Consider the following 26,966-nt stretch of genomic DNA (forward strand, 5'->3'; position numbering starts at 1 on the left):
CTTTCTTTGTGAACTGTCACTGGCAGCAGCCGTGTTCGCAGTAGAGAAGCCTACCAGTATTGTGATGAGATGTTCTATGACAATGTTTGATGAGCATGCTTTGTTTGCCATTTTGGAAAAACCTAAGGGTACATTGACATTTCAAAGAGCTTCTGCATATGAGTTAGTTATATCAAATCCAGCTATTAAAATAGTCAGGTGTAAAATAGTGAACCCTGCCACGTTTGTAGCTGAGCCCGAGGTAAAGGGAGAGCATGTGCATGATTGCACTAACTATGAAGAATTCTACGATAACATCTTGCACGCAAAGGCAAATGCGTTAGTGGGGGGAGGGGAGATTCTCTTCATTGATGGGTCTTCAAAAATGTATCAAACTGATAGAGAAAGGCATTCAGGTGCTGCTGTGGTAAGACATAGAGCAAACAGGGAATTTGAAGTGGTAGCAAATGCAAGACTACCGTCTCACTTTTCAGCACAAGCAGCAGAATTGGTGGTGCTTATTGTTGCGGTCGAAAAACATGAAAGACAGGAAGTGACATTGTACAGTGACTCTGATTATGGGACGTCACCTTGCATGCAGGGTTTGGACGTTGGAAAAGGAGGGACTACCTCTGAGTGGATGGTACTCCAGTGCAACACGCAGCATTATTGGACAGGCTTATTAAGGCACTACAACTCCAAGTAGCCATTTCAATATTTAAATGTGCTGCACATGCTAAGAAAACTGACTTCATCTCTCGCAGGAATTAATCCGCTGACGAAGAGGCCAAAAGGGTTGCATATTCACAAGCTATTTCAAGTGTTGATGCTCCAGATGTAAAGGAAAAAGTAGTCACGATTATAACCGTAAATGAAGGTTTTAATCACTTGTCGAGAACACAGTTGATGGAAGTTCAAGGTAGTACACCGCTGGGAGAGCAAGAATTGTGAACATGGGGGGGTGTTCTTTATCCACCTCTGAAGCATTGTGGCAACAGGGCAGCACTGGAAAGCCAGTGATGCCTGTAGCCCGGTTAAAGGTAGCGCTTGAACAGCTGCACTTCCCCGCGCATGTCACTAGGGAGAGCCTCGCAGCAGCTATTGCGGAGGACTGGTTCATACTGAACATGTTAGAACATGTTGCATTTTATGTAGTAAATTGCATCGTATTTCAAATGTTTACTGCTGGGCATACACTGCGAATGATCAGAGGAGTGATTCCGTGACCGAATGACCCATTTCAGCATTTACATATCGATTATATTGACATGTTGCAAGGTAGATCAAAGCAGGTCCTTGTACACACCCTGGTGGCACTTCCACAGCAAATTTTTAGACCGAGAAATCTTTTCCAGATGGGGAGTATGTGAGTTGCTGCGATCTGACAATGGGCCCCATTTTATTATTGACGGTCTTCTCAAAGAGAGAATTGCAAAATTAAAATTGACACTGAAGAAGGGATGGCTGTATTGCCTGCCGCTTGCATTATATGCATTAAGGAATCAGCCTGGGTCGGACCACCACCTCACACCCCACGAGCTAGTGACAGGGAGGTGAATGAGAACACCTTTGGCTCCTCCATCGACAAGCAAAAGTGATGCCCAGAAAACTGCAGAAATGTTAGGAAATGAGTTGCGTGTTTATTTCACATGTATGACTGCTAGTATCGCTGTCATTTCAGATCAACTCAAGTGTAAGGGGGGGTCGGTCTCAGGACACAGATGAAGACCATTCAGCAACCCAAACTCAAGAACTTCTACCTGTACCAAGACGTTCTAGTGCGTAATTTCACCCGTAAGTGGCACGAGCCACGGTTTAGTGGTCCCTACGTAGTGGAGAATGTTACTCCTTCAGCTGTAAAAGTCCAAGAAAGACGTGCCTGGATACATTTAAGCAATGTAAAGCCTTATGCTGGTGAGACCGACACACCCCCACCCATAGATTCAGAAGCAAGACAAGAAGAAGAAGTTCAGCATGTGCAGACTCGATCGATGATGAGGAAGAAGGATGCTAAGTTTGCTGAGTAAATTAATGCAAGTGTGGACTGTGGCTCACCCCAGGCACTCTTTATAGATATTTTAGCAGGAGTGCAACCCAAGTTCTTGGGCCACAGCAATCTTTTGAATTGGACTTTAGAAAGTGTTGATGTTCCAAATATGCCAAACTTGGAGTTTGAGTTCGACGACTGGAAGACTGAGCAGTTTCCAGATTCATTCCTCGCTGAGTTTTTGTTTGGTTAAAATTCGATGGTCCTGTCAGATGCTGATACACATATGCTCCTTCTCGCTGTTTTTGTTTTTATACCTAGAGTTTATCCCGCTCTTTTTGGGCGCAGTACTGACATATACATACTTTTCTGCATGATCCTAAAAATGGCCCTGCGATCAGAAGGCTACTTATGGTGATAGTTGAACAGATCTTTCAATTGCCTGACCATTTAACAGAGATGCCTGATTAAACAGGGTTTTTCCTTCCTTAAAGCAGTATACAGGCACAACGTGGAATGTCAAGAATGATACCGTTTTGGAAAGTGAGCAAACTCAACGACGTGTGGAGAATCGTAAATGGTGGGGACTAATGTATTGGTGCATAATACATGCATGCTTATCATTTATTACTGTTTTCCCGATTCTGCTAATCCACACTGTTTATCTTATTGGTCCGAGCAAGATAGAGATCCCTTTGACTCTTCCCACTCCAGTGACTCTCTCAGAATTGTCTATTAATGAAGGGCCTAGGCCATTTGTGATTATTCCCACTCCAGTGACACATGTAAGGTCACCCATTTACATGACAAGTGTTCCTATGATTCCCCCTGTAGGAAGGACTATTTTTGATATACTCCAGGAGCATTATGCACGAGTTCACCTTGCAAGAGGGAGACACAAGAGAGCTACAAGGGAAGATGATCATGAATTAAATATGTATCTAGACAGTACAGCACAGCTGGGGAATAACATGTGGTATCAGCGCACATGAAAAAGGTAGGAGAGAGAACCTCTAAGGAAACCTGCTATGTTTGTATTCTCTTACCTTATGCCATGCGGAATTCTAAGATATTCATAGCTATAGAAGTAGCAGTCCAGAAATCTCATTGCCTGATGCACCATGCACTCTGCCATGCGAGAGGTCAGTTCCAGGATCAAACAGCATCCTTTTTATGGGTGACTGAGAAGACAGCTCCAGGAGAAGATGACTATGTGCAAGATTTAAAGACAAGAGAAAGACCCAACACCAGAGATCATGTGAGAAGATATGAACAGCCTGGAATGAATGGAGCAGGAATCACATGGGAGGTAAACAAAAAGCTTAATTTTCAAGGAAAGAACCCTAAAGAAATAAGAAGCTGTAAAGAGAGAGGACAGCTGCAAATCAAGGGAACTGTGCTTTCTCCAGACAGAGGACGAAGGGCTGGTTGTGTGCAGAGCAGTAGCAATAACAAGATATTATGAACCAATTTTAGATAATGTGGAAAAGAGATGCAAACACCTTTGGCTGAAGATTTCAAAATTGCTGACATGGGTCGATGATAAAGGAGACCCATTGCAGATAGTGCCTCTGGCTAGTGCAGAGCTATGCTTCAGAAACAATGGCACAAGGAAGGTTGTAATGAATCAACAGTGCGGCAGACTTTTGGATGTACCAGGAATGAAGGATGGAACAGCAGTGATAATGGACCACTACTGGGACTATGGATCCAGAGCATACATCCTGGGAGGATAGCTCAGCGGCAACGTGCTCGCTTTGGAAGCAAGATGACACGAAGCAACACAGTTTGATCCCCGGGTCCGTGCTTAGAAACCTCTCTCTGGGTGTTAAGCGTGTTATAAATACGCAACTAAGACATGCTCCTGTAACAGCACCTCGATGCCCCCGGGCTGTGTGAGCGCTTTAAAAATGCAAATAAAATAAATAAATACATGGAGTTGCCCAAGGGCTGGGGAGGGCTGTGTTCTATAGTGATTTTTCATGTTCCAGCATTGGTGATTCCGAAGAATGACCTGAGCATTGGAGAGTTTCCAAAAGCAGATGCACATCTAAAGAAGAGGAGATCACTTGAGTTTCTCAATCGAACAAAGAGGGAGAACTACTTTTCAGTTAAATCAATAGAAGCTTTCGATGCTATTCCTTATGAACACAGGTTGTTCAGTCAGACTTCGGCAGTATTCGCGACAATCTTCATGCCAGGGATCCAGACAATGGTGAATGCCAAATGGTTACAGATACCAGATGGGAGCTCCTGCACACGATCAACACTACCATAAAGGGATTCAATGTGATCAAAGAGGAACTGAGAGCCAGAAGATTGATGAATCTCCAGAATAGATACGTCTTGGATATGATTACAGCAGGAGGTGTTTGTGCCAAACTCAGAGAATCATGTTGCACATTCATACCTCCTCACGATGATGAGAATGGGACCTTGACAGAGGCCATAACAATGTTAACAAACTTGCACAACAAGATGGAAGATGAAAGAGAATATATTGCAGGTGACAGCTGGTTTGCATCGATCTTCTCAATATTCCACAATGGAGGGCGAATATTTTCAAGTTTCTTGGAGCACTACTTGTGATGATCATGTTTGGATTCTATGTGATCAAAATAATAATCACACAGTGCAAGAAGACAGCAAAGAAAGCAGTAGGAATGAAGCTCATGAGCGATATTGAGCCTGGGTTTGGACCCAAGGAGTTGACAGATGAAGAAATCAGAGGTTACATAAAGGACAGTATTCTAGCACCCGAGGGAACAAAGTTCCTGTGTCCGAGGAACCACAAGAAGTATGTGGGACGATGGATCTACTGCAGTCCAAATGGACAATGAAGCCATTTGAACTGGAGTGTTGATGAACATATATAATCTGGATGTTCAACGTCATGTTTTAAGCAAACTAGGACCCCATGAACAGAAAGGGCTGAAAGTGAGGCACAGTAGAAGAAAACAGCTGACAACGAAGGAAGAATCAAGATGGCTTGTCTGGCCCAGTGTCAAGGGTTGGGGCAGCCAAGAAACTGGTTATCTATTTGAGGAGATACAATGAACATGCGAATCAAGATGAGCTTCTGTTAAGGTGCAATGGAAAAACACTGTGGGTGCCAGGTTGTATTCATTTTATAGTGTTAAATACGAAAGAAAGAGCTCAAACACAGTCTCCTGTCACATGGTCTAGACATAAATAGACTTTGGGCAAGCTACATCGAGACTTGAAGATAAGACTGTGCTCACACTCCATTCTATCCTCAGGAGCAGTGATACTTACAAGGATGAGTTCAAAGAAAATTCAAATGACAGACAGTAGGAGTGATGATGGATGATGGGCTAATTGGGTGGGGAGGCCTGGACATGCCAACCCTCCAAGCACCTAGGGTACCAGCTGGCGTGCTGCTAGTGAGTGGAATATTCCAGAAGAGTACAAGTGTGCCAACCAATTATAGAGGGACATGTAGCGAGGAGCCCTATAGTTTGAAAGCCAATGAAACGTCATGTATTTTATGACAGCAAAGGTGACTTGCACCACTATGGTGGGCATAGTTGTCCACCTGACTAGAGAGACCCAATCAAAATCCTCTCCCTTATAGAAAGTAAACTTAGATGTCCCCGTAGACCAACCACAATCTTAGTTAAGTTTTTCTTATTTTGCCACATAGTATGATGTCAATCATGCCAAGTCTTTGCTATAAATGTGTGATTTTTTATGAAACACGTTGAGAGACTTGAGCCAACGTCCGTTGATGTCCATTATACTCCCTGTGTTAGATAATTGCAAATAAAACAGTTACGTTTTGCCAACTTCCTGAGTCGGTCTTATTATTGGTGTGAGAGTTTATTCTGCATCCCCATCTATCCCAGATAGCGCTACCTCGCTTAAAGGGCCTATGGATTCAACATACACTGCATTCACAGCACACACACACACACACACACACACACACACACACTGAATTACTTTTTCCACTTTCTAAAAGGTTACTTTTTCCTTAGTGATGCTGCTCCCTTCTGTTGGATAATTGCAGTTTTGTTTGCTCCCTTATGTTGAAACTGTTCTCTGGTCGGGACACTGGTCAGCCGGCACAAACAGCAACAGAGGCTACATGACATTAGGCTAGTGGGCATAGCAAACATTATTTTGGTGCTGGTGGCATGGACATCGCTAGTGCTGTGCGGGACAGAGAATGCTGGAGTATCATTGGGGCACCTAAAAAAAGGGACTATCGCTAAACTCGTCCTTCTGGGTTTCAGTAAGCTGCCTGGGCATATAGAAATGAAGAAAGGACTGAAGAGTTTGACAACACAGAGACAGCCATAAGCAACAGTTACACAAGTGCAATGTAATGGAAGACTGCGGTGGAAAACACATTAATGTACCAAGCAGCATGGAAAGACGGCATGGTTTTAAAAGCATTTTTCACAGAGCTCTCCCCTACCTAGACAGCTCAACTGGCTCTTAAAAAATGAACGCTGCTGGAATGACCTTTCAGCTGATTGCACTCCCTCTAAAGTCCAAACACATTCTTTCAAAAGCTCTGGCAGAGAGCAAGATCTCTCTAGCCAGTCCTAAAAAGGAGACTTTCTCGTGCAAGTGCTTTTTAATTCTATGGCACACTTTGGCTAATGTGCCTAAATGCTTTTACAGACCAACTTAACCTTTATGTCGGTGATATGCAACTAAGTAAACATTACCTCTGCAAACATCATCATCACTTAAAGCTTGATGACAGTTCAAAAGTGTAATGTGAGGCACAAGCTTAATGCAAACAAAATAGAAATAGTCAACTTTGCCTTGTCATGAATCTAACTCAAATCTACTTGATCTGGTCCTCTCTACTTAGTATCCAAGATGTCCGAAACTCAAGAGTAAAAACATACACATTCTAGTCTATGAAAACATATCGTTCTCCAACCAAGTAAACACACTGACTAAAGGCTGCCCTCTTCAACCCCTCCATCAATCACAAAGTAGAATTACCTCAGTCACATGTTCTGATCAAGCTCGACTACTGTAAAAGACTCTACTTAGGCCTCCCAAAATAGCATATTTATCACTTACAACAGGTACAAAAGTAGAGTAGGTTGACTGATACTGTGCCTAAAACCAGAGGCCACATATCCCCAGCCTTGAAATCCCTCCAACGGCTGCTAATTGACCAGTGGGTGAACGTATCTAAACATCCACGGTCACTCCCACAAAATCTTTTGGAAAATAAGGCCCAGAAGAAAGTCCCAGAATACCTTAGCACAGCCCTCTACAAACCTATGTGGCATCACAAATTACCCATGACAAAGTTTTTGTTCACAATTCACAGCAAAAAAACATGGTTTGGTGGAAGAGTTCCGTCAGTCCAAGGGCACCACTCTAGAACAATCTTCCCCAGGAAGTAAGAGAGATCCACAGCTTTCTACTATTAAATAAGACCTACCCAAGTGGCCATTCCCCTTTCAAATAAAGAGGACTACTTGCAATGTAAAAATGATCACTTGGAAATTTAACACTTCCCACCTTAAAGCACCGTAGACAGTTTTTCTGGAAGGCAACACCCCATCGCAGTGGAAGTCAAAATTGTACCGCTATGCAACTTGTCTCACCTTCTCACTGTCCCTTCCTACTTGACCTGCCCATTTCTTCTCCTTGGCCTCCTGAATCGACTTTCTCCTTGTGGTGCTTGTACAAATAAAAATAAATCAATGAGTAAAGCTTACATTTGACCTGTGCTACTGAAAAATGCACTAACTGCACTTCAAGGAGGCTTGAGCATTGCCACACATCCTGAATAGGTGGACTGTGTGGTGTTGGTAGCTCAACTTTTGTGCAGGAAGCCTTTAGCCACAATCCCACACTTATTCTGCCTTTGCGAGTGTGGGCTATATAAGTGCATTTACACACTCACAGAAATATTTGTACAATATATTTTTACAGGAATGATGTTGAAGTGTCACATTCATGCAGTGCTTTATGTAGTTATTGACTTATCTTTTACTGATAGACAGGTAGTGTTATTTTCCTATGATTTATAGAGCCACCAAACACTACCATGATGCTCTGCCTTATTCAATATACTTGAATTGTCCACTCTGTTACTGGAAATGTGATGGTTTACAATTAAGAATGATATTGTCATGCACTGTTGTTAAAGGTGGTCTTTCGACAAGATCAATGTCCACGTCCCCTTCCTCATCACCTGAATCCTCTGGGAGTCCGTTCGCCGGGTGGGCTTCTTCTTTGATTTCTTCTTTGAGAAGAGAAAGGGTCGTCCTTGGTAAAAAGCCACCCTGATTCCCTGTTAAACAGGGAAGCATTGGACTCCCTTCCCGCGGGGACCAAATGGAGAGGAAAAAAGCAGCCACTTAAAAAAACCTCTCAGTGGTGGTGATAGAAGCAGACTTCGGGTGGTTCAATAGTCCAGAACTGGATGGAAGGAGATCCGTAGCGCACTGTGGAGGTTCCGAAGGTAGTAGCAGAGGAGGAAGGTCTTGGACTTGAGGCTGAAGAGTGGAGGCTATACTGTAGCCGACATCCGGGATGGAAACGGATTGGATAAGGAGCGGAGTCCAACAAACAGGCCAGGTAGGTGTAGAGCGCCAAGGGAGACAGGATACAGACTGCCAGGGCGGAAAGTAAGAGAGCAAGGAAGAAAGAGCACAGAGCGGGAAGGAAAGCAGAGCGAAGCAGAAAGGTGAAAGTGAGGCAAGGCAGGTAGAGCAAGCGCGAGGAGAAAAAACACGGGAGCACAGCAACAAAGTGAAAAAGACCAAGTTGCAACATGCCGAACCCAGAGATGGGCGGGGTTAAATACTGAACCGGCGCTAAAGAGCAAAAATACTAGACCGGTGAACCAGGAAGTGAGAAACAAACCTGGAACAATCTAATGGTGCCACCAACGCCAAGCGTTCCAAAGCCGCCAGCGGCCACCGGGAGATGGCGGCGTGACAGTATATCCCCTCCCAAGCGACCCCCCCGGCTTACCCGGAAACCTGCGGTGGAACCTCTGGACCAATGCCGGGGTATGTACATGAGAAACTGGTTCCCAGGAATCCTCAGAATGGGGATAACCTTTCCAATGGATGTAATATTCCAACTGGCCCAGCCGATAACGTGAATCCTGCACTGAGGCCACTTCATACTCCTCAGGAGGAACCTCAGTTGGCACCGGATCCCGGGGCAAAGGGCGATGATAGGGATCCCCCTTGAATTCTCTAAGAAGGGAAGAGTGAAAAACAGGGTGGAGGCGGTGCATGTGTTTAGGTAGCAAAAGACGGAAAGCCACAGGATTGATCTTGCGGACAATGGGAAAAGAACCCAGAAAACGGGGTGAAAGCTTAGAGTGATGAAGCCAGCGAGGCAGATATTTAGTGGACAACCAAACTTTAGTACCAGTTTGCCACTTCGGAGAGGGCAGGCGCTTAGAATTACTCCAGGCACTGTAGCGAAGACTGCTTGCCCGTAGGTTCTCAACCGCAGATTTGTGAACCTCCGAGATACTAAACAGCAGGTCATCCACAGAGGGTGTGACAGATGGAGGAAAGGATAGAGAAGAAGTAAAGCTCGGGTGAAAACCATAGGAACAAAAGAAAGGGCTGAGACCTGTGGCACTGTGCTTGAATTTGTTGTAGGCGAATTTTGCAGTGGGCAGCAAGCTGACCCAATTGTCCTGTTGTTGATTAGTGAAGCATCGAAGATATTGCTCTAGTGTTGCGTTTGTCCTTTCTGTTTGCCCATTGGTCTGCGGATGGAAACCTGACGATAGGGCACGTTCTATGCCCAACCTGTCGCAAAGTTCTTTCCAAAAGCGGGAGACATATTGAGGACCTCTGTCAGAAATTATCTTATCCGGCGTGCCATGTAAGCGAAATATATCTCTGGCAAATACAGCCGCCATCTCTGCTGCAGTAGGCAAACCAACCAGGGGGGAGAAATGAGCCATCTTGGTAAAACAGTCGACTGTTACCATTATGCAAGAGCAGCCTTCTGAAGGGGGAAGATCCACAATGAAGTCGGTAGCTATCAGGCTCCAAGGTCTCTTGGGAATCTCTTCTTGTTGCAGGAAACCAATGGATTTTTGAGTGTTGTGTTTAGACCGATTACAAACTGGACAGGTATGGACAGTATGGTATGGTTTCCAACAGGGTCGTCATGGCACCATCTAAGTGCCGCCTGCCGTGTTTGGAAGTTGGGAAGGAACAAGCGTTGTTGCTTGAAGTACAAACCATCTTGGTCTAGAAGGTTCTCGGCGAGTGGGGTAGCAGGAGGAATACCAGCGCAGACCGTGTAGCGCTTCAAACCTCCTCGAAATAGGACTCAACGGAACAGATGATCTTAACCTCCGGGAGCATGAGACTACGGGGTTCCTTCTGTACCATCCTGTGAAAGGATTTTCTTGACAGAGCATCGGCAAGTACATTCTTGGAACCTGGCAGGTAGGTCAGAATGAAGTCACATTGCATAAAGAAGTGGGCCCATCGGGCCTGACGTGAATTGACACATTCCATGTTCTGTAGAACTTTGAGATTCTTGTGGTCGGTCCGTATTTCAAAAGGATGGGTAGCCCCTTGTAGAAGATGACACCATTCCTCACAGGCGGATTTCATGGCCAGTAGCTCCTTTTCAATGACGGAATAGTGTGTCTGACTGTCGTTCAACGTCTTATACATATAGGCCACGGGGTACTCCATACCCTCATGTTCCTGCAGGAGCACTGCGCTCGGGCGGCAGCTGAAGCATCAGTCTCAACAATAAATCTTAAGCTCTGGTCAGGTTGGCGAAGGACAGGAGCCGAGCAGAAATCCTCTTTCAACTGTTGAAAGGCCTGGTTAGCCTCAGGGCCCCATGTAAATGGCATAGAAGACTTCTTGAGTAGCCTAGTGATGGGGAGTACTCTGTCGGAAAATCCAAGAATAAACTTGCGATAAAAATTGGCAAGTCCTAGGAACCTTTGAACATCCTTGACAGAACTAGGCATGGGCCAGTGTAGTATACCTTCTATCTTTGCGGGATCCATCCGGACACCCTCTGAAGACAAAATGAACCCAAGGTAAGGAACCTCAGGAACCTGAAAGACACACTTCTCAGCATTAATCTTAAGGTGGTTTTCTTGTAATCGCTGGAGAACCTGGTGGAGATGTGTTGTGTGGAGCTGAGTGTTCTTCGAAAATACCAAAATGTCGTCTAGATAGACTATGGCACAATGAAATAGGTCAGAGAATATACGATCCATAAATCGCTGAAAAATCGATGGTGCATTGACCAAGCCAAAGGGCATGACACAGTATTCATAGTGTCCATTGGGTGTACGGAAAGCCGTCTTCCACTCATCTCCTGAGCGGATCCGTAGAAGGTGGTAGGCTCTCCTGAGATCGATCTTGGAGAACACCTTGGCTCATTGGACTGCCTCCAGTATGTCTCTTATAAGAGGCATGGGATAACGATCCCTTATTGTGACTTGGTTAAGGCCCCTGTAGTCGATGCAAGGTCGAAGTTCACAAGATCCTTTCTTAGGAACGAAGAAAAGTGAGGCTCCGGCGGGAGAGTGAGAGTGCTGAATAAGCCTGTGGTGCAGATTGGAGTCCTCCTTAAGCGCCTCCTTCTCTTTGAGAGAAAGAGAAAACATCCGCCCAAAGGGTACCACCACATTGGGCAGTAGGTTGATGCTGCAGTCCTCTGGTCGGTGCGGTGGTAAATCTTGAGGACCCTCGTTCTGAAATACCTCCTGATACTGAAAGAATTCCGTGGAAATGCTGTTCACCTTTAAGACGTCCGTTTTCCGGGATGGATCAGGAAAAGCGAGAACAGGGGCATGCTGGGTTTTGGAAGTACATGATCTTTGACAATATTCAGAGTCAAAAGTCAATTGATTCTTAGTACAGTCTATAGTAGGATTGTGTTTCCGTAGCCACGAAACACCCAGGATGACTGGGAAATGCGCGGCTCTGCTCAAATCAAATTGGATGGTTTTGGTATGATGACGTATCTTCATCACCATGGGAGAAGTAGTGTGTGTGATGAGTCCGGAACTTAATGGTCTGCCATACACTCCCTCCACCTTTTGGTCTTCCTCTTTCTCCAAACGACCAATTCCAGTCTTGTCAGCCCAGACGACATCCATAAAACATCCAGCTGCTCCACAGTCAAGTAGAGCAAGTACTTTGAATGTTTGTTGGGAAAGACACAATTGGACACCAATTACCATAAGGCGGTTGTCCTCTGTGGAATTGACGGGAGTAACAGATAATGAAACAAAGGGACCAGGAAATCCCCCTCGGTAACTCGTCCCCACTAGTTCTGAGGTGTGGCGTTTCCCGATCGTCGGGGTGGTACATCCAGACAGTCCCGTAGAATGTGTTGAGTGGACCTGCAGTACATACACAGATTGTTGTCCCTGCGTTGTTTTCTTTCTTCAGACGAAAGTGGTCCTCTAGTAGTACCTATTTGCATGGGTTCCTCCTTATTCGAGCAGGTGGGAGTGGGGGAGGATGTGCTAGGCTCTGTCTGAATCGGGAGCCCACGATGTCTTCGATGTTCTGAACGCCGTTCTGAGAGGCAGAAGTCAAGCTGTATAACTGTAGACCAAAGATCGGCAAGTGTGGCAGGTCTACTAATTCTTACCAACTCATCTTTGAGATCTTCCCTAAGACCCTGGGGAAAGATGGTATATTGGGTGTTCTCCTGCCAACCTGCATCTGCAGCCACCCGCTTAGTGCGGGATATGTATGACAAAAGGTCAGAAGTACCCTGGCGGATGTCCAACAATTGTTCACTGGCTACAACAGCAGTCTCCTGCCTCTCGAATGCCAATTTGAATTGTGCTGTAAACCCGGGATAATCTTGCAGTAAAGGACTAGCACCTGTCCTTGTTGAGGAGTTGCCCAAGATAGGGCATTGCCAGTTAAATTGGAGATCAGAAAACCTATGCGGCCTTGATCTGAGGCATAGGTCTGGGGTCTGAAGGTGAAATGGATAATGCAAGCTTCCATAAATTCCTTGAATTTATTGGGTGAACCATCAAATTTGCCACAGGATAAGGGCATGGGAGGAAGGTCACTCCGGGACTGTTCAAAGTGGTCGGCCCATTGCCTAAGGGCCATATTTTCGCCTTTGACAGCCTGTAATTCCTGTGTGATGTTATGCACAGCTATAAGAAGCTCCTGAAGCTGTTCAGGGGTAGCCATTGATATGTTCTTGTGGCGTTGCAAACTGCCATGCACTGTTGTTAAAGGTGGTTTTTCGACAAGATCAATGTCCACCTCCCCTTCCTCCTCACCTGAATCTTCTGAGGAGTCGGTTCGCCGGGTGAGCTTCTTCTTTGATTTCTTATTTGAGAAGAGAAAGGGTCGTCCTCGGTAAGAAGCCACCCTGATTCCCTGTTAAACAGGGAAGCAGTGGACTCCCTTCCCGCAGGGACCAAATGGAGAGGAAAAAAGCAGCCGCTTAACAAAACCTCTCAGTAGTGTTAGTAGAAGCAGACTTCCGGGTGGTTCAATAGTCCAGAACTGGATGGAAGGAGATCCGTAGCGCACTGTGGAGGTTCCGAAGGTAGTAGCAGAGGAGGAAGGTTTTGGACTTGAGGCTGAAGAGTGGGGGCTATACTGTAGCCGACGTCCTGGATGGAAACGGGCGTGGATAAGGAGCCTAGTCCAACAAACAGGCCAGGTAGGTGTACAGCGCGAAGGGAGACAGGATACAGACTGCCAGGGCGGAACGTAAGAGAGCCAGGAAAAAAGAGCACAGAGCGGGAAGGAAAGCAGAGCAAAGCAGAAAGGTGAAAGCGAGGCAAGGCAGGTAGAGCAAGCGCAAGGAGAAAAAACACGGGAGCACAGCAACAAAGTGAAAAGACCAAGTTGCAACGCGCCGAACCCAGAGATGGGCGGGGTTAAATACTGAACTGGCGCTAAGGAGCAAAAAGACTAGACCGGTGGACCAGGAAGTGAGAAACAAACCTGGAACAATCTAATGGCGCCGCCAACGCCAATCGTTCCATAGCCGCCAGCGGCCATCGGAAGACGGCAGCGTGACAGATATTCTCAACTTGGCAGATTTACAAACAGCTGGTTTGTCCTTCAACAAAACAATATGAGGTGGAAGAGGTTTCATGTAGGGGTTTGAGAATGAGACTGTCAGTCGTAGGGCACGTCATGCAGGCATCTAGCCTGGCCAGGTTTCTTCACTGGTTGGCTTACTTCGCGAAAGGGCAGAGGGAAGCCTGTTTTGCAAGTTGAACAGCCCCATGAATTACCTGCTTGTTCTCCCACACGGTTACATTAAAGACTTCTCTTACTCATCAACTCTCTGTGTATCATAATCATAAACACATATATGTCGTACTCCACCAGTTTTACCATCCCAATCTCATGATGCGTACTTGCTGTGTGTTCCGAAATTGGCCTTTCATTTGCCCTTTGACTACGAGTAATGGCACTTTACTCTGTCAGATTTACTTTGTAGGCTGTTACTTTGTATTTTTTCACTCCGTGGCTACCTTGTTCTTCCAATCACTTAGCCCATTCACCTCATCCTACCAAATCTCATTTACATGCACTTATTTAACCACAAACAGTTTACAATTGAAAGAAAAAGTGCTGCCCTCCACTACAAATTGTTTTAAAAATGGAAAAGTTCAAGGTGGTTGTTGAGAGTTGACTGAAGATATTCTGCCATAAAAGGAGAAAACTGCTACATCACCACGTCTAGGTTTGTACATCTTTCAATAATGATTTACAATATTTAGCATTGTTTTTGAAAAATATTAAACAGTTTGAAGTTTAAAAATAACAATTTTATAAATTATTGTAACATAAAAAGTTAATAAACTGAATTTAGATCTATTATCTAAAATGTAACTAAATGTAAATAAAATATTTTACATTTAGAACCCCACATCCCCCAACACACACAAAATTACACTAACTGCTTTACACCAGTCAGGTCAGTCTGCAGCTGCTCCATGAATCAAAAGGTGACTAATGTACAGAGAGGGCAAGGTGCATGAAGGCAAGTCACAGAGTTCAAGCCACACCATGACAGAACTGGTAGATGTGCCGCCCAAATGACGCAGTGTCACACCAGGACTACACTCTCTGTTTCAATGTACAATCAGGATCTAACCAACAACAAACTATCATCTAAGTGAAATGCTGGCATAAAAAACCCCCAAAACTGGCCTCCTCACCTTAAAGACCTTCCACACCACGTGCTGCTCAGTCATCCCTAAAGCAAAATGCACACATTAGTCCACAACCATCTCAGAAGTAATCTAACAGGAGCAAAGCCTTCTTTGTGGCAGTCAAACACTGTTCCAATCTGCTACCTGGACAAATAAACACAGGATCCACGAAAAATGGAATGCAATGAATACCTTCTTCATTTTTAAGAGTGCCAAAATCAGACAACACATGGACATCTCCAAACCTGTGCCCTACGCACTCACAGTCCCATCGTGTGAATCAAAAAACTATTTATGCCTTCAGCTCCTCGTTTGTAAGGACCTTATCCTTACTGACACTAAAACCTACCTCATACAAGAACGACATTCTACCTGCTGACCTCATAAAACAGATTGAGGGCATTGTCCGCAACCCTTCTCCCTAAAAGGGAATGACTTGCTCAATCAAGGCATCTTTCCAGGTAGTCCAAAACTCAGATGACCTTGCAAAAGACCGGCTAATTACTGGCTTTCCATTTATTGGCAAAATCATGGAGAAAACAGTGGCCAAACAACGTCCTGTTCAGATCAACCAACAAGGTCTACTCTGTGACTACTAATTGGGATTCAGACCTATGGGCATCACAGAGACTGCTATCATCCAAGTCTTTGACAATCCTCTCCAGCTCATGGACAAAGGAGAGTCCTCAGTCATGGTCCTAAGCAAATTCTCTGCCGTATTTGGCATGTTCAAGTAGAGACCAAGCAGTCGAGATGGGTGACTTCAGGTTGGACCATCGTCTGGCCATCTGCAGGGTTCCGTCCTCTCTCCAGCAATCCTCAATCTCTATTTAGAGCTGCTATGGTCCTTTCTCACTGACCCATAAATCTCACATCCTCAATGAGTGGGTAATAGGTATAGCTCAAAGTGAGCTATGCTCAAGACATCTCATGCTGCAGTGAGTGTCAACCTTGATTTCAAAAACAGAATTCATCCTACTAGAACATCCAGCTAAACCGGAGACCATTCGAGGGTGGCTAAATTGTATGCTTCTTGGTGGATTCACTACTCTGGTTACCACAACCACCAAATCGATTAGTTTCACTTTCGAAAGCCACCTCTCCTTCTGGAAACACACTGCTAAAAATACCCAGACAGCCTGGCAGCAACTAGCACTTCTCTGGAATATAAAACCGTTCCTCCCAGCATGGGACTTCAGTACCATGGCCCAAGCACTAGTAATCCCACAACTTAATGAAGAGCATGGCCTCCTTGTCAGCATCCCGCCCGCTCACCTACAACACCCCAAGGGCCATTGAACATGCAGCTGTCTGCATGGGCTCTTGACGGACATTTGACAGCTGGTGAGTCATGTGCTCTTCCAGTGCTAGCAAACACTGCAGAAGCCTGTAGTCTATATCTATTCAGCTAATAGTTAATGGTGCTTTATATTTAAACAATAACTGCCTTTTCGAGGGATTGCCATGTCCTTCTTTGGTACCTGTCCATTTCTGTGTATGTGAATATATCTGCATGAGAGAGTCTTCCCAGTGCCTCTCCTGCCCCCAGTCCCTTATAGTGCCTAAAAGAAGTATTGCCTAATTCTAAAGCGCTTGGGGGGTGCAGAAAAACCTTAGTTCTTTGCCAACACCTGATCACTGGATCAAAGGAAGTTGACCACATCTGCCCTGTTCTAAGAGGCCTGCACTGGTTACCTTTCCCAGCCAGGTAGTCTTTAATTACCACCTGGAAGCTCACCCACCTTGCCACAAAACACACCAGCTCAGGTGGCACGCACATCACAAGGATTTAGGTCAGCATAAGAATGTAGATAAAACTGGTGCACAAAGAAAAAAGGGAATTAAGAATTCCGTGCTATGAACCATCCTACTAGAACACTATCCCATTCACAATTAGGTTGATTGCAACAATCTTGCAGTTCAGGTAGGACCTAAGAACCCTGTTCTTTAGGGAGTACCTAGAATCCTCAATTCCTCCTCTCAAGAGAAAACCGCCATTGTGGACCATGACCTCACAGACCCACAGTCAGAATTGTTCCCCTCCAAGGCCAGTTTATGGTAATTCCCAACGAACATTGTACAACATTTCTTTGCTCCCTAGCTAGGGTTGTGCTATGTAAATACAAAACACAAATAAAAGCAGGATGGGCATTGTGGTAAAGAGCACAGAGGGTTCAGTGGAATTGGACCTAACATGGCTTAAGGACAGTTTTGCAGGGAAGTTGGGAGAAGGACACTGAGGTTGACAACGGCACATGGGAACGCACCAGAATGTTTTTGAAAAGACAGGGCGATGGGGATGGGAGCTGGGTCAGGAATGGGGCTAAGCTGCCAGACTACCATTTAATACATAATGGACCAGGAATAGGAGGTTAGAGGGAGGAGTGCCAAAGTGCCAAGTTGTGCTGGCCACTTTATTATAACCTTTGTTTGTACTAAAATGTTTGTATTTAGTTTATGTTATTACATTTTTACGACTTTTTTATTGTAATTTACTAGTTCTTTTTCTTGAATTAAGAAGTCAATGCTGAAATTCTTAAAGGCGATGAGAATGAAGGTAAAACCATACAAACAGTGGATAAGAAAAGTACATGTTGGATGAAGATATTCCGACGAGATTAAACTATGACAAAGTCATTGTAGATGAGGTGTGACAGGACCAGGAGCTTGACCCAGTCAGCGAGGGAAGGGACCCCTTCAGATCAGGGGTAGGTGGCCTACCATACAATATGCCAGAGCCGATCCTACAAGTAAGTGTGTTGGGAGGGCCTTGGCCTATATGTGCCTTGATTGTTGATTCTGGTACCACTGTTAATCACCCAATACCTTGCACCCTTAATTAATGGCCAGGTTCTCTGTGCATTATTTCAGAACTGCAAGAACCATCATGCAATGCACCACTGGGAGAGCCCAGCAGACCGCTGGAGAAAGCCACCAACTTCCAGGCAGATTTTAACACTTTGGCCCCAGTCAAATGAGATAAACATTACACAATGCAGCTCAGAGAGTGAAGAACACAGAACCCATATCCAATGCAGTAAAAACACAGGGACTTTTCAAATCAAGGCACAACACGAGGGGAAAAACAAATGGAGATTGGCTCAGAGTCAGGTGGAGTGCATACCTGATGGGGAAAAAGGGAAGAGATGAACGAGGAAAGTCACAGGTATAAAAAATCAACATGATCAAAACACAGTGAAATGCATTCAGGCAAGGTCAGGAGGTGTGCAGGCGCACAGAGAGAACAGGTGAAGGACAGAAGATGGAGAGGAGTGCTGAAGAGTCTGTGGAGGTGAGGTATATTTATGTTTACGATTAATGCTTAAAACATGCCGCAGCCCACAGGGATCAGGGCGCACACAGAACATGAAACAAAAGACTGCTGACAACACTGACAGGCGACAGGGGAAAAAGAGCAGCGGGACAGTAAATCTAAATGAACAGATATCCTAGTCATTGGTCAAGCAGGGGTTTTAATGAAATAAGAGCGTCTTAAGCCATTTACAGAACATGGGGAGACTCTTCTCTGTACGGATCTCGACTGGGAGATCATTCCAGGCAAGTGTGGCTATGACCGGGAATGATCAAACCGTACCACGTGTTCTTTTGACATTTGGACAGACGAGACGTTAAGTATTGCTAGCTCTTGTAGATTTTCCCTGTGTTTGCTGGGTAAAGCAATTTTTAAAATAACTTGGTGCATGGCCGTGTAGGCATTTATGTGTAAAAGTAACAATTTTAAAAGTAATCCTGGACGCAACAGGCAACCAATGGAGTTCCTTCCTAGCCGGAGTTATGTGATATCTTTTGGAGACATTTTTAATAATGCAAACTGCATCATTTTGAAGGATTTGAAGCTTTTGTATGCAGTTCTTACTTGCTCTGTCTAAAAGAGCATTGCAAAAATCTATGCAGGACATTACAATTGCTCTAACCAGGGTTTTGCAGTTCCTACTGGTGACATAAGGTTTCACCAGTCTAAGTAACCTCAGATGATATTGGGATTTCTTTATAACATTGTCCATATGCGCTTCGGCTCATAGAGACTGATCAACAATCACTCCCAAGGTTTTAACTTTGTTGAGGATCTTAATACAGTGGCCGTCAATGAGAAACTCTGAATATTCAGGACCCAGTTTCGTCCTAGCTTAGGTCTTAGCACTGTTACAACAAAGCCAATTGGCTGTCATCCAGTTGTTCACTATTTGATAAATGCTCTGGGCGTTTCTAGCATCCTCGGCGTAGTCTCCACTCAGTTCTATCAACAACTGGCTATCATTGGTGTAGTTTGTGAATTTGGCCCCTACTTTGTCCAGAACATTACACAACGGATGCAAATAAATATTGAAGAGTGCAGGGGAAAGACATGCTTCCTGCGGAACTCCACAGTTAGACGGTCTTTGTATGGAGGATGCCTGACCCCAGCAGACTCTCGACATCCTGCCAGACAAGAAAGGCTTCATCCACTTCAAAGCTGGTGGCGAACAGTGGCCCATGGAAGATAGAGTGGCCAATAATTTCTTATGATCTAGGAGGTCAAATGCTGATGATGAATCAAGCAGCATAAGCAGGCCTGGCTTACTCCAGTCCATACAGTCCACAATTTGGCTCTGGAGGTCAACTGAAGCACTCTCAATGACATTATGTTCTCTGAATCCAGACTGTCTCGGACGAAGGATATTGGCCTCTTCCAGATATTTTTGCAGCTACATGGTAGCCGCCCGATCCACGACCTTAAAAAGAAACAGGACATTGGTGATAGGTCTATAGTTGTTAAAGTTTTTTTAGTATAAACCTGCCTTTTTAGCAAGGGTGTGACTACGACCTTCTTAACATCCTCCTAAATAATCCCTTGCCGGAAGGTGGAGTTAGTGAAACGTGTGAGGAATGGTGTAAAGGTGCTGACATTATTCCAAATAGTTTTAGCCACCAGAGTATCATCATTACAGGATGTAGGGTGCATTTTCCAGAGAAACTCTTCCAGGGTGTGTACTGATATGGCAGAAAAATGAAAGGGTTGGGATTTCTTACTCAAGGTCGCCTCAATATTCTTGGCCAGTATAGCTGAGGCCGGATCTGCCACAGTTTTAGCATGTGCCGCTATAGTTTTTTCTGTAAAGGCTTGTAGCATTTTAGAACAGTCATCCATTGTGGGGGAGGACAAATCAGACCTCAAATGGGACTTCTCCGGGAATTTCAAAATTCCAAACTATTTCCTAGTGCTGTTGGAAGATCCCTCAATTTCAGCATTAAAGACATTTTTCTTAGCTTTGTGGATATTGTCCCTGTACTGTTTTTGTATATTGTTCCAAGTAAGTTTGTTTTCATCCATCTTGTTTTTTATTCCAGTGTCGTTCTGCTGTCCTTTTCTCCTGCTTCAACTTAATAAGTTTTGCAGCGAACCAATAACGGTGGTTTTGCCTATCCCTGACCATCTTAGTCTTAACAGGTGCTATGTTGCCAAGCATATCTGCCATGATGAGATCACATCTTGAGGGCAGCAGTTCTGGAGGATCCACTTGTGATGTGTTTGCCATGATGTAATGAAGGCAGTTATTAAGATCACCCAGCCCAATGTTATTTAAATTCCTACTAGTCACTTTTTTAAGTGGCTTTCCTTGCTGAACCTGCTTCCCAGGTAGAGTTATTTTAAATAGTATAGTCAAGTGGTCGGACCAGCTACAGGGAGTAGTACAAATGGAGTCAACCTGCATGTTCCTGGCCGAGACCCAGTCCAGGACATTGCCCTTAATATGTGACCGATCATTATTGTGGACAATGACATCAATACTTTTTAGGTCTTGCTCCAGGGAGATTGCTTCTTTATCTATGATATTTCCCCTCCACCTGTTAAGGTCACCTATAAGCAAGGTGCATGTATTGGGGGTGTTAAGTGAAGTTAGGCATTTCATAAGGGGGCCGGTAAATTACAATAAAATGGGTGCAATGGACTGGAGAGTAGTTAATTTTAAGGTGTAACAGTTCACAACCCTTACAGGTCGATGCGGTTTGGAAGAGGCATAATTCCTCTCTAGCAATGAGTGTCACTCCCCCTCCATTACCCAACTCTCTATTCTGTCCAAAGAATGATAACCCCCTAGGTGTGGCTAGATTGATGATAGGACAACTAGAGTCTTTCACCCAGGTTTCTGTTAAGGTCATGATATCTATATCATCATCTAAGATGTAGTCATGGACATCTATGGCTGATTTCCTAAAGATAAGGTGTTACGAAGGGGAACGTTTAGTGTAATACCATTTAACAAAATGGATTCCACGATGGTCTTATTTAGCTTTTTAACAAGAGTGACATCAGATAGGTTGGTAGAACTATCACAAATAAGATTCACGCACGGGTTTATGCACCAATGCAGGGTATAGCGTCAAGTGTTTGTTGACCTTACAGTTATCCTCTACCAATGTCCCTTCTCTCACAAGTACTACTGCCCCATCTGCCCATCGACTATGTTTGTGGCAGTTACATTGTTTCTCGTAGAGGAGGGCACCCTAGAGGAGCTGTGTGTCCAAGTGGTATGATACCTTTCTAGGTTATCTGAATACATCTGTAAGTATTTGTTGACTATACCTTGCCTTATTTGTTGTCGTACAACGAATGGGAAGGGAAGTAATGTGTTGGTCTCCATACCTGATGGTGTACGAATACCAGAGTGGATGAGCTGTGGGCCGGAGCAGCCAAGGTCCGTGGCCTACGCTGAGTGCGGAAGCTCGGACTTGCACAGACTGGCTTCTTGCTCCCGCGAGGACGCTCCCGTGCCTGATTAGCAAAAAGGTAGTCCAGAGGACTACAAGGCTGCTGGGAAGTGTAGCATGTAGAAACGCAAAACGAGAAATAAATGTCAACTTCAAGGTATCCTCCGACAGCTGCAAGTTGCTAAGAATAGCGTAACACTTTGTCAGAAGTTGTCCGCAATTACGGCACAATTCAAGGTAAAATGCCCTCACAATAAAAAATGTAAATCTAAGGCTAAAATGTATTTGTTAAAAGGCCTAAAAAGAATAACAACACAATTCAAATGTCAAAGCTGAACAGACAAGGTCCTGGAGGCTTAAATACTGGCACAGACTGGCTTCTTGCTCCCGCTCCAGCGCTCTCGTGCCTCATTAGCAAAAAAGTAGTCCGGAGGACTACAAGGATGCTGGGAAGTGTAGTATATAGAAAAGCGAAACGAGAAAGAAATGTCAACATCAAGCTTTCCTCCTAAAGCTGCAAGTTGCTAAGAACAGTGTAATACTTTATCAGATGTTGTCCAAAATTACGGTACATTTCAAAGTAAAATGTCCCCACAATTAAAATGTTAAAGCTAATGCTAAAATGTATTTGTTAAATGGCCTAAAAAAATGACACAATTCAATTGTCAAAGGTATTGTGTGTGAGAGAGGGTGGTACCAAGTGGAAAGAGTATAGCTGTGACAGTTGAGGGTGTATGTGACAATGAGTGTAGTGGAGAGGGTGGGAAGAGGTAGTGTAGGGTGATAGTGTAGTGGGTGGAAGGAGATAGTGTACTGTAAAGGTGTAGAGAGGAAAGGAGTGAGAGATTGAGAAGAAGAGTAGGAGAGGTAGACCGAGAGAGTGAGAAGAGGATAGAGATATTGTGAGCGATAGAGAGGAAGGAGCTGTAGAGGGAAGGGTTGAAGGTAGGAGAAAGTAGACAGTAGAAGAGAGAAGTAGTAGAGGTAGGAGTGTAAGAAGAATGGATGGACAGAGGAGGAGAGAGAAGAGAGAAGGGACGAGAGTGAGAAGGAAAAGGAGAAGGAGTGAGAAGACCAGAGGGAGAAAGCAGGGAGAATGTGGGAGGAGAAAGTGAGACAGAAGGAGGTGTAGACAAGAGTGCGAGTAGGATGAAAAAGGGGAGTAGTGAGTGGGAGGTAAGATCAGGCAAATTAGAAAAAGGGAGCGACAGCGAGGGAGAGAAAGAGAGAGAGAGCCTGCCAGACATCACTGGAACTATCTTTGCATGATTCTTAACACAGAAGAAAAATATTAGATGAGGCCTTGGCCTTTCGGGCCTCCCATCCTAGAGAGGATAGACTGGGCATGTACGGGGTTACCTAAGATTCATGCTAACCCAGGGTGTTAGGGAAGCCTGGGTTAGGGTGGATGGAGCCCGCGGAAGGTTGACGGACCAGTTAGAGATACCCATAAGTCTAGTCTCCTGGCAGTCTCAAAAACACTGTAAAGTCCATTTTAAAGTGCAAATAATAAAACTCCTTGAGCCATATATCAGACTCAGAGATTATTAAGGGTATCTGTGACAGAGGTAAACACACATTTACACTTATGTTTACATAATTGCCACTCAAGGGAATTCTCTAACCAATAAATCATCCTTGCCCTTACAAGGTCGCAATAGTCAGGATTCTGATAACACCAGTGAACATGGCGGTCTGAGCAGCAAGCTTTGCTGAGTCATAGCTAAGGGCTACACGTTTCCTTTGTCACCAAAACCCCTAGTTGACACTTAACACATTTCACTCACCTGTTCTCTACCTGGATGATAGAATCTGGCAAACAGACATTGAGTGTCTCTGGCAAGAAGAGAACAGAAAGTCCAAAGAATATTGGGACCACTCCAAAAATAATTGTCGGCAGAAATATGATGTAGTACTTGACCAAGAGGACCAATGGCGCCACCACGGCTCCCAAGCGCATCATCATGTTCGTAAAGCCCACTCCAGTCTGCCTGAGGATGAAAAAAATAATGTTATTCATAGTCTTACTCCAAGTCCTTCCATGACTTGGTTCAATGTGATGACAGGAACTTGTTTAAGCAGGTGTTTACTTGCTGTCACAGTATTATGCTGGACAACTGTTAGTGTATTTGTTTATTCAGATCTGTAGTGTGTTTCTTAACAAGCCCACAAAGTGGAACGAGAGGTTTGTTCTACCCATGTGCTGGAAAGTGTCAACCATCATTTTACTGTTGAGGAGTTGAAAGTAAACCTCTGGCCGTTATCCAGTACCTAAAAGGCACAACAACTTTCCATTTTGAGTGTCAACCATTTTGCACAATGATTGTCAAATCAAAACAATCGATTGTCGATTTGTCTGGTGCGGTATCACCTAGAGCGAGATGCTGTAAATTGTAGTGTTGGCAGGTTATTAAAAAGAGAAGTTTCAGTTTCTAACCTGCTGCCCTACTATTGGGAATCACATGCCCACTGATTTAATTCTCCACACAGGTCGTCTGTTTAGTTTAGTTTACGTATTTATAAAGCGCCACAAGCCCGGAGGCATCATATGACTGACTCAGGGCTGTGTGGGCTCCATAAGGGCTCCATGCCACTTGCATTCACTCAGCCTGCTCAGGAAGGAGTAATCCCCCCTATAAACCAGAAGAGTATGACATATCTAGGCTGCAAGCAAGAAATTCACTCACCATGTAGTGCAGGACATGCGTTTGGTAGATACACCCTACTCCCAGAAACAGTGCACACGTGCGGCAAAACAGTCACCTTCCTGGACATTGCTTTACAGACCTTAGGCATCCAAGCTAAGCATGCTCTCTGACCTGTGGTTCTCCAGATGTTTTGGACTATGGCTCCCATGATCCTTCAAACTGACTATGCTGGCTGGTGCTGAAGAGAATTATATATAGTCCAACACATCTAGAATGCTAAAGGTTGCAGTACTTTGCACCGAGATATTTGCAGCTTCCAAAGGCACGGGGAAGCTAAATTGTAACATTTTCTGCAAATCCAAAGACAGCCCAACCAGTAGTATTCAATATTCCTCAGCTGTTACAGTGGAAAAAAGGGAGCCACTGCTGTATGCAAATCCATCTCTTGGGTGGTGTCACGTAGGACACCTGGGATTAAAATGTCTTCCTTTCTAGGGCAGGGGGGTGACGGTTCCTGTCCTAGGCCTGAACTTGCCGTTGGCACCTTGGGCTGGCGAGCCAGTCCAAGCCTTCTCAATCCCACTTCCAATGCCAACTGTGACTTAGAACACCTGAGATCAAGACAGAGGCCAGGACCATGTATTTTGGGGGGGTTCACAAACCCTTCTCTGTAGTCACACATAGTTGTGGGCTTTGTGGGATCCATACCCCATAAATACTTCCAGCACTGTGTCCTCTAAGTAGATAGGTCTATGGTGGGAGCTGGAAGGGAGAGCTGGAGAGGGGTCACTAGTTTGCCTGAGCATGCTCCTAGTCTCTCTACCTTCACTTCTTTGAACTAACCATACTCGTCCTATAACCGCCCTGTTCCTCTTCCCACTGTCTTGTCCTACCCAGGATCTACCTAGCTCACCACTACCTCCCTCCTATTGCTAACAAATTCTTTCCCCAGTTATTATGTTCCTACTCCTCAGAGCCACTTCCAACTCTTCTTTTCAACTCCTGTAGTATCCCCCAGAGTCATATAATTGATGTTCTTCTTTTTTTACTGGGTCCACTTTCCCCCAGTCCCTTTTGTTCCCTCCCTGGCATAAGGTTGTTCTAAAGGGACTTTGGTATCCTCACAATGTCCTTTTATCCCCCTGTTCTCTCCTCTGAACTTTGGTCCACCTACTCAATAGTACCACTTTTTATCTCACCCTTATTACTGACTCTAAGCCGTGGTACTCCACCGTCCAACTCCTCCTGCACACAATCTTTTACCATTTCTCCCATATGTCTGGTCCTGTTCTCTCCTCTTTTTAAGCTGTTCTTCTAATTGTATTCCCTCTGCTATACCCTTAGTTCCTCTCCCTGTTCTGTCTCCATTTCAGCTGTTAACACTTCCTTCTTTATCTCATTCATTCCTGTCACCTCCTCTTTCCAACTCTCACTTTCTGATGTTGCCGCTGCTGTCCGTCTTCCTTCTCTGCTCCAACTTTCTCCTTATCTCCTATCACCTCCGTCTGTTCGCTCTCACCCACAGATGCTGCCAGCTGATGGTTCACTCTCAATCCCTCATCATATCACCTCTCCCTTTAACTTCTTAGGTCTCACCACCTCTCACTACTTGCAACTGCTGGCGACTCTGGAGTCTCTTCAGGCACTCTCCTCTCAAGCTCTCACCAGTCTCCAGCCTTCTCAATCTTTTAAACACCTGCTCCTAAAACTCACTACCCCCTAGTAAGCTGCCTGAGTTTTATAAGGCTCCCCTTCCTCCTCCTTTGTGGGATTTATGGTGAGGGACAGAAATTGTATTTTCTGATTGACATAGGGCTGTGATTGGTTATGGCGCATGAGTCCTCCTGGGTTTGCCTTGGGCTTAGGGAGCGGGACCAATCCTATCACTGGCCTAGCTGCATTCTTGGAAGCCAGTAATCTCGCTGTGATTCTCCCCTGTACTTCTTGTTGTGTACCGAGAGCCCCTGCTCTCCCAGCATGCACATTCAATGCTTGAAAGACACTGAGCAGTCCTACACTTTTCCTTTTAGTGAATAGTCTGTGTGTTTGGGGAAACAGTAACATTGCATTCTTGGCCGAGAAACTTTCTGCTGAGGGGCAATGCTTCAGCAACTTTGTCCTTCGATACAATCCCCAGTCAATAAGGTGCGGTTTGTAGCATTGTATACGCAGGATTCCCAGACTCTTTGAATGCCCCTTTGGTTCCCCGACTCACTGAATATCCCACTTAAAAGGGACATTCAATGAGTCAGGTAAAACATGGTGTGGAACCTTCCCTGAGATTCCAGACTACGTTTTAACGATGTTACAACCCACTGTAGAAGTATGGAAACGTTTACCCTTAAAGAGAAAGGCAGCTATTATTTAGAGGTTTGTTTAAAGGGAGCTTCAGACTCTCTCGATTGGGAAGTGGCTGCCTCATAAGCACCCTGCAGGCCATTCTGAGGATTTTGGTTAGGGAGTGACCCTTATG

The 26,966-nt window shown here is 44.8% G+C and overlaps 1 protein-coding gene across 2 annotated transcripts in view; it reads right to left on the minus strand.

The window, feature by feature from the left end:
* The window catches only part of LOC138566964 (solute carrier family 22 member 6-B-like), a 356,440-nt gene that overhangs the window by 28,839 nt on the left and 300,635 nt on the right, over nt 1-26,966 (minus strand). For both annotated transcript variants that reach the window (XM_069644749.1, XM_069644748.1), the window contains one exon: nt 23,633-23,836. In XM_069644749.1, the coding sequence (XP_069500850.1) occupies nt 23,633-23,836 (204 nt within the window). The remainder of the gene's footprint in view (nt 1-23,632; nt 23,837-26,966) is intronic.

The sequence above is a fragment of the Ambystoma mexicanum genome, chromosome 2p, assembly GCF_040938575.1.
Source record: "Ambystoma mexicanum isolate Mex_15411 chromosome 2p, UKY_AmexF1_1, whole genome shotgun sequence".
NCBI lineage: Eukaryota > Metazoa > Chordata > Amphibia > Caudata > Ambystomatidae > Ambystoma > Ambystoma mexicanum.